General features: G+C 38.4%; 2 protein-coding genes across 2 annotated transcripts; one reads left to right on the top strand and one right to left on the bottom strand.

The window, feature by feature from the left end:
• Positions 1-1270: 1270 nt before the first annotated feature.
• Positions 1271-2342, bottom strand: LOC106308561 (ATPase 1, plasma membrane-type-like). The gene is made up of 5 exons (XM_013745716.1): positions 2111-2342; positions 1987-2019; positions 1817-1898; positions 1536-1723; positions 1271-1447 (listed from the first exon to the last, which is right to left on the bottom strand). The coding sequence occupies exons 1-5, from the start codon at positions 2294-2296 to the stop codon at positions 1271-1273; spliced, it is 666 nt and encodes a 221-aa protein (XP_013601170.1). The 5' UTR covers positions 2297-2342.
• An 848-nt stretch (positions 2343-3190) lies between these two features.
• LOC106307873 (endoplasmic reticulum-Golgi intermediate compartment protein 3-like) lies at positions 3191-5995 on the top strand. Its single transcript, XM_013744956.1, has 13 exons — positions 3191-3555; positions 3630-3703; positions 3784-3867; positions 3948-4028; positions 4176-4256; positions 4417-4509; positions 4733-4912; positions 4999-5066; positions 5145-5196; positions 5278-5331; positions 5418-5510; positions 5588-5654; positions 5744-5995. The coding sequence occupies exons 1-13, from the start codon at positions 3414-3416 to the stop codon at positions 5833-5835; spliced, it is 1161 nt and encodes a 386-aa protein (XP_013600410.1). The 5' UTR covers positions 3191-3413; the 3' UTR covers positions 5836-5995.
• The last annotated feature ends 5234 nt before the right edge of the window (positions 5996-11229 follow it).

Raw genomic sequence — 11229 nt, 5'->3', positions numbered from 1 at the left:
TTACTGATTTTACAGCAAAGGTTTTCTAGGATTTTTAGTAGATTGGAGAGAAGATCCAAAGAGATTTATGATTGAAACTCCATTGATATCTCTCTATTTATCTATGAAGTTTTTATATCTTATTCCTGTTATGAATTGCTTTGCCATGTCTGATTAGTTCTCCTGTTATATTTTAGGGTTTAAATATGTTATGAGGAATTAGCCCCAACTATAGATTGCTAAGTTGTGATATTCATTATTAGGATTTTTATTAATGCATGTTTCTAGATTAGCTACCTAGAACTTTCCCTAGGAGTTGTAGACATAAGCGACAGCCTGCATCTCACTCTGAATCCATCCTAACTGAGCTAAAATTGCTAGAGTAAGCGAGACCTGATCTAGGAAGCTTAGTGAGCATATTCAATCCGCGCATTAACGCTTTACCAAGAGCGTCGATCGATATTCCTATCGAATAATCGATCGACGTTTCAACAAGTGTATCGATCGATATTCCTATAGAATAATTGATCGATACTGGTCAATAGACAAACCTAGAAAGCGAAAGCCTAAGGGTTTTTTATTAAGTGTTGAGCTCTATAATACCATGCATACAACTTATTAGGCATCTGTAAGATTATAATCCTGATTTCCTGAATAAAAACCCTAAGTCTAGCTATTTCCATTTAAGTACCAAAACCTCAATCAATCATTCGGGCAATTACTTGCTCACAAACTTGCAACTTTACATTTAAATCATTAAACAACCTAGCTTAACTAATTTGATTAGATTTATTAGGTTCCCTAGCTCTCTGTGGATTCGATCTCTAAGTACTACAATTGAACATCTTATTTGAGAGAGTAATTAACTCATTAGGGTAATTTGAATGATATCAAGAGGTTCATCACCAAGGTATTTTCGACACCCCTTTGTAAAAACAACGATCATCCTTGGCCGATTGTGCTAGTAGCCTTTTGGTTCAATATCTATTTCAAAATACATCTGTTCGGTGTAATAATAAAACATGTTTCCAGTTGGGTCTTATCCTGATAAAAACTAAGGCAACGGTATGAAAGATTACCACCCAATTGCGTGTTATATCCTATATAAAGAGCATTGCAAAAATCATGGCAGATCATTAAAATCCTTGCACATATTTAACTGATCCCAAAAATGCAAAGGTAACTTGGTCAAAGAAATCTGAAGTATACATTGGACCTTCAAATGTTTGGACTTCACCACTTTGAATTTGTGAATTGGTGAATTTAATATTGAGAAAAAATTGGACAGCTTTTATCGGCCGATTAATGATACAAGTTGTGCAATGACGAAAGCAATCATCAGAAGCGCCCCAGGACGTTCAACGAACGACCAGCTCCTTGACCTCGTGACGAAGATGAGCGCTTGACTGATGATACTAACTTGAAGGTACACAGCACCCATTAGCTCATCATTGTTGTCCCTGATTGACTTCACACCAAACTTGTCTTGCATATCAATGATGAATTTTAGTTTCCTAAGGCAATATTTATCTACATAATCCCTCAAGCATCTTTACACAAAAGATGAAAAGAAAATGAGCTGATGAGAAAAAGTTGGTCTTGTGAATCGTCCAGAAGAAAACAACATTCATAACGGCTTGGTAACCTCCCAGCACAATACCGGTGGCGAAAATTTCTTTGAGCTTCCAGCTATCAGGTGTGGGAGATGGCTTGACTCTATCCTTTGAGATTGTCATGATGGTACCTAAAAGATAGTAACAATCAATACCATAAGATATAAGATAATGCACATAAAGTATTAGGAGTCTATATAGTAAAGTAAAAGCCATTTTCTCACCGTCATTAAGGATGCCAATAATCAAAACCATGAACGCTGAGAAGACAAATTCCCATATCAGAGCAATAAGCATGAAACCAAACTGCACAAAGTATATCGCAATATAATCAGTACACAAAAGAAAGATCATGGTAATAAGAGATAGATATCTAAATGAAGTGTCTACTTACAACAATACGGATTGTGATTGACACTGCATAAATCTGTCATAAGCAAGAAAAAGATATTAGATATTGGTGCAAACAAACACAAATAGTGGGCATAATGTAAGAAAAAAACTAAGAGAATGTGCACGGTGTAGTTCTTCATTCTCTGGAAGATAGCTCTGCTAGTGAGCACTACACAGATGATAACACTCAATCCAGGTTCAGTGAGAACAATATCTGAAGCACCACGAGCAGCATCTGTAGCATCGGCCACATCAATACCAATGTCAGCTTTCTTCAATGCAGGAGCATCGTTGACACCATCACCAGTCATTCCAACAATGTGTTTCCTCTCTTGCAGCTTTTCACAATTTCATATTTGTGCTCTGGAATCATAAGATAAGAAGCTTGGATCAATATAACAAAGCCTTTTCGAATGAACATATGGTGAGGTTTAAGAAGCAAGTTATAACCTGGAAAGACCCCAGCAAACCCATCAACCTTCTCAATCAACTCCTCAACAGGAATGGATGCAATGTTGGAGTCCTTGTCAGTACCAAGAAGAGCCGCAGATGGATACATGTTGGTTCCCATTCAAAGCCTGCGACCGGTTTCCTTACCAATAGCAAGTTGGTCACCTGGAAACGTAATTAGAGCGCAAGTTAGGAAAAACATCTATGTAGCCATCGATTTCCTGATATAGAAAATGATGAATAAGTTTAGTTACCGGTGATCATCTTAACGTTAACACCAAGATTCAAAGCCCTGCGAATGGTTTCGGCACTGTCGTGTCTTGGAGGGTCAATAAGAGTAAATGGAGAAACGAAGTGGAGGATGTATTGATTGATTGTGGATCAGATCGTGAAATGAAAATGAAGAAGAGGAAGAGCAAAGGGCAATGTCGAATCCCTCCACTTTCAGATCGTGAAAGGTGAAACGAAGAAGGCTAAGAGCAAACGGAATGGGTTTCTTGGGCCATTGACATCAATATTTGGGCTAAAAAAAACGAAGCCGGACATTACTAAAGTCGTGCTGACGTGTCAAAAATGACTCTTCTGATTGGACGATTTTTCTATCCTACGTGGACAGCCTAACTGAAGCTTATATCCTCTTTTATTACTTGTTTGATAATGTATGTGTATTTTGACACTGACAGAAACGATGTCGTTTACGACTAACGTAAGTAGAGAAGACGGCAAACGCGAACGTGTTTACGACTACGTAAACCGTAAACGCTTCTCCGTCCGACGGTGACGAAACCAAAGGAAAAAAAAAAACAACTCAATCCATCTCTTTCTCTCTCTCTCTCTCTTCGAACGCATCGTCGGAAGAATTTCGCTTCCGAACGTTTCGCTCGTCTGATTTATCTCCGGGCACAATCTTCTTTTTTTTGAGCCGAGTAAGGATTCGAATCTGGGGAAAACTGAATCTGGGAATCTCAATCCCCAGAAATGGCGGGGATCCTGAATAAATTGCGGAATCTGGATGCTTATCCAAAGATCAATGAGGATTTTTACAGCCGTACGTTATCCGGCGGCGTTATCACCCTCGTCTCCTCCGTTGTTATGTTCCTTCTCTTCTTCTCCGAGCTACGTACGTGAGATCTGAATTGCTTGATATTTCTACCTAGTTGAGTTTCGGTTTTGAGTTTCTGTTTGTTTGTTTAGGATTATATCTTCATAGCGTTACCGAGACGAAGCTCGTGGTGGATACTTCTAGAGGAGAGACGTTACGCATCAATGTAATCTTGTTTTTTTTTTTTCTTAAGGAATGTTTTTTTTTTTCAGATAGATCTCTCAAATGTGCTCTTTGATATGGCAGTTTGATATGACTTTTCCTGCTCTAGCATGTTCCATTCTAAGTGTTGATGCTATGGATATTAGTGGAGAGCTGCATCTTGACGTGGTATGTGACATTTTCTTGTATATATGCTTGTCAATTTTGTGGCTAATCTGGTTTTTTTTTTTTTCCCTTTGGATAAACAGAAACACGATGTCATTAAGAGAAGACTAGATTCTCATGGTAACATTATAGAATCAAGACAGGACGGTATAGGCGCTGCAAAGGTTTGTTTTTCTTTAGTGTAATTTGAAGCATGCGCTTGTCATATGTTCTCTGGGATTTTTTAGTCATCACACTAGGATAAAAGCATTAGCTGAAAGCAGCCTTTTTGGGGAGCTTGTAAAGTTTCTTACTTTTTTGTGATTGTGCAGATTGAGAAGCCACTGCAGAAACATGGTGGTAGGCTGGAACATAATGAGACTTACTGTGGTTCTTGCTATGGTGCTGAAGCGGTAATTTTGCTATTCTTCTCTCTCTTTTCTGTCATGTTCATATTCTGATTACCCTTGTTGTTTAGTGATAGTGAAGAGATCATAGTCGATCAGACAAACACAGATGTTATAGTGGCTTTCCTCTATCGTTCAGCTTTCATATGTTGTTTTTTTCTTGTAGGAAGAGCATGACTGCTGCAATTCATGTGAGGATGTTCGTGAAGCATATAGAAAAAAAGGGTGGGGTGTTACAAATCCAGATTTGATTGATCAGGTGAATTGCTGAGAGATATGTTGCTCACCTCTTAAATTCCTGGCAACTGTGTGTTTTCATCACGTATTTGCATGTGTGTGTTTTTTTTCATTTCATTTTTTCTTCATCTTTCTCTATGTTGGAGCCTCAGTGGTTTGTGTACGGTCCGTTTATTTGGTATTCTGTGGGTTTATTGTTTCTAATTGCGAGCTTAGATCTGTTTCGCTTGTCTGTTTATGATCAGTGTAAACGAGAAGGTTTCTTACAAAGAGTAAAGGATGAAGAAGGTGAAGGATGTAATATCTATGGGTTCTTGGAGGTGAATAAAGTGGCGGGAAACTTCCACTTTGCTCCCGGGAAAAGCTTTCATCAGGCGGGCGTTCACGTTCATGATCTTCTTGCTTTTCAGAAAGACAGTTTTAACGTAAGAAATCACTTGTCCTACTGGTTTCATTTCGTTTTTATAATTCAATCGATGCGTCCTAATAATCTATTCAAACTCCGTTTCAGATAAGTCACAAGATCAATCGACTGACTTTTGGGGACTACTTTCCTGGTGTCGTGAACCCTCTTGACAAGTAATGACAATTGTGGTCTAATTCTGTCACACACACGGTTTATATTTTCATGTTCTTTAAGCTACTTGACGTTTGCAGAGTCCAGTGGAGTCAAGACACACCCAATGCTATGTACCAATATTTTATCAAGGTTTGTTCTGCGACAACCAGCTGAAGTATGTCTTTAAAAGTACCTTTGTTTAATCTACTCTGCTTCGTCTGCTTTGAAAAGGTTGTACCAACAGTATACACAGATATCAGTGGACACACAATTCAATCAAATCAGGTGAGCGCGAGGCTCTTTAACTGTTCAATTATAATCTATTTATTCTCATCCTTTTTATGATATTAACTTAAAGTAAAATGGCACAGTTCTCAGTGACCGAACATGTTAAGAGCTCAGAAGCAGGTCAACTGCAATCCTTACCAGGAGTTTTCTTCTTCTATGATCTCTCTCCAATCAAGGTTAGTGTGTGTGTTTCGAAGTGGGAAAAATAGAAGAAATATTTAGAGTCCTAATCTAAAATTTGTTGAATTGCCAGGTAACCTTCACAGAGGAGCATATATCGTTCTTGCACTTCTTGACTAATGTCTGTGCCATAGTTGGAGGTGATGTATCTATTACCTATATAGCCCCATACGAACTCTCTTTGTTGCCTGCTTTGCCTGTTCTGCATTAAAAATTCAAAACATGGCAGGTGTTTTCACGGTGTCTGGGATAATAGATGCGTTTATATATCATGGTCAAAAAGCAATCAAGAAGAAGATAGAAATCGGTAAATTTAGCTGATGCTTTTAATCATGTTGTGGTTTCACTTTTTGTTCAAATGGGGTTGGTCTCTCTTATTCGTTTTGCGACGTTAATCTATTCATTTGAGGCTTAATGAAAGTTGAACAATAGAATATTCACCCTAATGAACTCAAATCAAATCAACTTCTCTCAGCCAATTTATTTGTTGATAAAATATATACCACGCGGAGAGGGTTTAAAGTTTTCACTTGCCGGACTTTCTGTTGCTGTAAATGATCGAATGCCACTAATCATTGGACTGTGTAGAATGTTTTCTCTACTTCAGTCTTCTAAGACCATCTACATTGGTTTAGTATATTCAGCACCTTAATATTCACTTTTTAACACTCCACATCACTTGTTAATATTCACATTATTTAAGTTACTACAAAGTTCAAACAAGCATGAAAAATCTTTTCTGGTGAAGATAATTCTTGAAAAATCATCGTTTTACTGTCTCACAAGCGAGCGATGCAGAAAATTTATCTAGTCTAGTTAATGTATCATAACTTCATAAGTGATTCGGTTTCTATCATGCTACCAAAACACTGAAAATAACCTTACAACGCTAGCTGAGCTCGATATTGTCTCATAACCACAACACTGAGAGGAAACAAAAAGAAACAAATAACAGAAGGAAATAAGTTAAAAAGATGTCAGTAGACACCGGAGAGGGTAAGAGAAACATAAGATCTAGGGAGGATCTTTCTTTGGTGATAGGTTTCACCCCTTACCCTAGTTGGATTGAGCTTCCAAAGATAACAAATGGTGCAGCCAAACCGGTGCATTGTGAGCAATGTATGACTGATGACGTCTATCACGCGTAACGCTCACTGCAATGGCATTTGCAGCCTCGTTTCGTTTTGGTAATGAATAGTCAAGACTCCATATCTCGATCCTAGTGAGCTGGATATTGATCATCCCCACAATACTTCTGAACCCTGGACATTGAGCTTGGTTACAGAGAACCTCCCGTATCTGTTCAGAGGACGCTTCGAAGATAACCTTTCTTTGGTGAGTGTTTTTCATGCATTTCACAGCCCAGTGTAGTGCCCAAAGATCCGCTTCAGTCTTGGATCTCATGAAGGAATATGACCTTCGGCTGTGCATGATTGTTCTACCTTTATCATCACGTAAGATCCATGAAGCCCCACTCGGTTGCCTCCAACTTATCCATGATGAGCCTATATTGCACTTCAGATATCCCCCGTTGGCTTTATCCATCCTATAGGCGTTTACTCCCCCTCTTCATGGAGGCCACCAGAGTTCTCAGTAAGGTTCAGGGTGTTCTGCCAAGAGTACGCTTCCTCAAAAGCTTTGGCAGCAATGGTGTGAGCCGATAGAGATTTATTTTCAAACGCCAAAGCGTTCCTCGCCTTCCATAGCTCCCAAACTAACCATGGGAAAACATTCCGCGAAGTGGGTTCCCCTGCCTTTGAGTCTGAGACTTTTAAGAGGTGAACAAAGTTTAAGAACACCGAATTCCTTGAGAAGCCCGAAGTTGGAAAAGGCACGTTAGCTAGTTCCCAACACACCCAAACAGTACATGGCAAATGCTTTCAGCTGCTTGATTACAACAGATACACGTAGTGTCCATCTGAATACCACGAGTGATCAAGCGTTCTTTTACCGCTAGAGCACCAGAAAGAGCTCTCCAAATGAAGTGTTTGATTTTTGGTGGTGCTTTGATTTTCCAGATATTCCTCCAAAGTTGCCTCTCAATAAGAGGTAAGGCTCTAGTCTGTGGATGTTCGAAATCGACTAAAGCTTCCAACAACTTATAACAACTCTGAGTAGGGTAATCACCTCTCTTAGTAAAGCCCCACCGTATTGAATCCTCCTGATTCACGCATGGTCTTATCATCATTATCCTCTCGACATCCTCTGGTGTAAAAGTCTGAAACAGCAAGTTCAGGTTCCACATGCTTGTACCTTGAATGAGTAAGTCGGACACGTTGAGAGCCAGATTCGTAGTGATGTTTTCCTTGTACATAGGTGGTCTTGGGATTATATCAATGATCCATTTTTCACCCCACACATTAGAGCTAGTTCCATTGCCTATGTTCCTAACCAGACCTTGTGTTAGAAGCTCTCTACCATGCATAATGCTCCTCCAAGCAAAGGGGGGTCGTGAGCCTATACCACAGTCTAAGAAAGTCCCTCTTTTCAAATATTTCCCTTTGAGTACTCTTGAAACTAGCGAGTTAGGGTTGCTCCAGATTCTCCATGCCTGTTTACCTAAGAGCGTTTGGTTGAATCTTCCAATATCATGAAAGCCAAGCCCTCCTTGCTCTTTAGGTTTACTCAACAATAGCACTTGTGATCCTTGCGCAGAGGTCTTTAGGGAGCTTAAATACCGACATAGCATACACATGTAAGGCCAAAGAAACAGATTTCAGCAATACCTCTTTTGCACCTAGAGATAGCGTCTTTGAGTACCATCCTTGGAGCCTACCTTCAAGCTTTTCTTTTATAGAGTTGAGAAGGTCTTTTGTGGAGCGCTGGAAACATTCCTGTAGTCCCAAATACGTACCTTCACAACCTTCTCTATCTATGCCCAAAGCCAGTTTGATGTCAGCTTTAGTTTGATCTTCGATTCTACTCCCGAAGATAATCAATGACTTTGTTTGATTAATAAGCTGGCCTGAAGCGTCTCCATATAGCTTCAAACATCTGGTTATTTCTTCACTCTCAATGACAGAAGCATCACACATTAACAGGCTGTCGTCTGCGAACAACAAATGATGAACTGGAGGGCTTGTCGCTGCAAGTTTGACGCCATGAAGTTTGCCTTTAGCTTCGGAAACATTCAGTACATGCACAAGGGCTTATGCACACATTATAAATAAGAAAGGGGATAGAGGATCCCCTTGCCTTATCCCTCTCTCGGGTTTGATAAAAAACCATGTGATCTACCATTGAGCAATATAGAGAAAGAGACTGTGCTTATGCAAGACATCGTCCAACTGATCCATCTTCTATCGAATCCCATCTTCTCAAGTAATACCTCAAGGAAATTCCATTCAACACGGTCGTAGGCTTTAGACATGTCCGTTTTGACAGCCATACTTCGACATCCGATCGTGTCATTTGTTCTCAAACGATGCACGAGCTCATGCACTATGATCACATTGTTATGCGCTATGATCACATCTTCTCGATCGAGTTCATTCTGCAGTCCCTCTATCTGCGTTTTGGAGTTCCAGTCACTAGCCTTTTTGAGTTTAGCTAGCTCTGTCCTACAACGCACAATGCGCTCCAGTACCGTTAGATTCGGGGAGTCATTCTCAGCCTCCCATCCCCGAACTATGGCTTCCTCTACACCTCTCTTTCCATACATCCGTTTGTCAAAGTAAAAACGTCCTCTCTTCAAGCTCTCTGGTTCCAGAGCAAACTCTATTCTTAGAGGGCGATGATCTGATGACCACGTGCTCATATATTCTGTTGAAGATTGAGGAAAGAGACGGAACCATTCATCATTGCCAAAGCTACAATCCAGGCGACACTGTATCCAAACGTGGTCCCTCTTTCCAGACCATGACAAGGTATTGCCCGTGGATCTCATCTCCCTGATTTTACAAGCTTCAGCCATATTTCAGAAGTCCTAAAAAGTGGGTCATTCCCTTGTTACACCACCTAACTTCTCATCATTGTGCATCAATACCATTAAAAGAGATCATTTCCAAATTATGCCCTTAATAAAAGTTGGATTTTTCTCAAAAATACCCTTATTTCTTACAAGGAATTAATAAAATTCATTAATGGCATTTAAGTCTTTTGGTTTTGGTCCTACAGATACACCTAAATTGATTTATAAATAATGGGCCTATATTTTTTTTTTCTCAAACGGCTGTTCTATTACTCAAGCTTGAGGTGGTCTACAATTCCTTATGGAAGGATCTCGCTATCTTAGCTAATGAATCAGACGATACATTTTCCTGGAGAGGTACAAAGACAATCGAGAACTCCGTGAATCTTGCTTTCATCTTCATAAACTCCTCCAGCTCAGTAGAAAAGCTCGGCCATGCTCCACTATAATGGGCCTATATATATAAACGATATGCTAACTTTAAATATAATATAAATATTCTAAGTATAAATATATTATGAACAATAAATAAATTAACAAACACTATTATTTTCATAAATCTATGTATCAATATTCAAAATAGATAATTCGAATATCATGCAGATTTTCAATACAAACCAAAACTCTATATCCTATACCATATATCATATACATATTTGAATATCATTTTTCCGTGTATAATGTCATTTTGTACATAATATTGATATGACAATTATGAGTGTTTAAGAATATTTTAAAAATTATCTTAAAATAAATTTTTTAATCTAAAATAAAAATACAAACTTATAATAGGTTATTAATAACAAAAATAAACTAATATTGTCATATCAATAAGATTTATTATATTATCATTTTTTATTTGGATAACATAATAAAATTTCATAATATTCTAAAGAATCACAAATTTATGTTATATTAAAATATATATGAGTAATTTAATCATTTTTTTTTTTTAAATACTATCATATATTTTGTGTTTTTATCGAATCAATGGTATCAGATCGTGGGTTAATAGTGAGTTTTTAGGTTTTTCCGGGTTCTATCGGATTTTTAATTAACGAATTTTTCATTAAATTTGAACCGGATTATGTACAATGTATCGGGTCTATAGGTTCAACCACGAATCTAGGTAGGATATGAAAACCATTATTATAGGACAACTACCATATTTCGAACAAATACCATATTTTGAAGAGAAAAAAACAACAAATGATAAAAACCTAAAAACTCAACTGTTATGGTTCGAAACAAAAATAATGGTAGTTTGTAAATCAGTTTTCGATCAATAAATAAAAAGCAAACCTGCGTTTTTTAAGCGCGATTCAAAATCTAATCAGTTCATTAAATTCGCCCACCAACACCCAAGCTCCATCTCTATGCACCCTAATATTCGAGAACGTGTCCCAAACTTCTCTGCGCCTACCTCTCACCGGGTCCCCATAGATACATGAGAGAAAAAAATACCAATGAACCAATTGTGACTTTCAGATCAATTATCCTTTTATCACTGTAAAGGATATCAACCCCATAACTACTTTTCCACGTCAACGCTAAGCCTCCACAACGCCCAATAGGCTCAACAGTATGTAGATTATCGTGACCCAAACTTAACTTTAAAACCTCCATATAAGACAACTTTTACTTTGCCTTCATAAGAAACATAAAATCCGGGAAAAACTGACGACGAAAATCCCGGATACGTTGAACTGTCTTGGTGCTTCCAGCTCCTCGACAGTTCCAGCTCACTATGCTCATTGGGATGGCAGCGGTTTCAAACTGGAAGCCACCGAAATTTCTTTGTTTGT

Source organism: Brassica oleracea, chromosome C8, assembly GCF_000695525.1.
Source record: "Brassica oleracea var. oleracea cultivar TO1000 chromosome C8, BOL, whole genome shotgun sequence".
NCBI classification, from domain to species: Eukaryota; Viridiplantae; Streptophyta; class Magnoliopsida; order Brassicales; family Brassicaceae; genus Brassica; species Brassica oleracea.
Note: the sequence above shows the minus strand (reverse complement) of the source record. Positions and strands in the feature narration are given on the sequence as shown.

Excerpts from the sequence above, each read along its gene's own strand:
- LOC106308561 (XM_013745716.1), bottom strand. The coding sequence starts at position 2,296 with ATGACTGGTGATGGTGTCAACGATGCTCCTGCATTGAAGAAAGCTGAC. Across the intron at positions 1,899-1,986 it reads CAATCACAATCCGTATTGTT|TTTGGTTTCATGCTTATTGC; the intron begins GTAAGTAGACAC and ends TACTTTGTGCAG. Across the intron at positions 1,724-1,816 it reads TATTGGCATCCTTAATGACG|GTACCATCATGACAATCTCA; the intron begins GTGAGAAAATGG and ends ACTATCTTTTAG.
- LOC106307873 (XM_013744956.1), top strand. The coding sequence starts at position 3,414 with ATGGCGGGGATCCTGAATAAATTGCGGAATCTGGATGCTTATCCAAAG. Across the intron at positions 4,913-4,998 it reads TTCAGAAAGACAGTTTTAAC|ATAAGTCACAAGATCAATCG; the intron begins GTAAGAAATCAC and ends ACTCCGTTTCAG. Across the intron at positions 5,511-5,587 it reads ATGATCTCTCTCCAATCAAG|GTAACCTTCACAGAGGAGCA; the intron begins GTTAGTGTGTGT and ends TTGAATTGCCAG.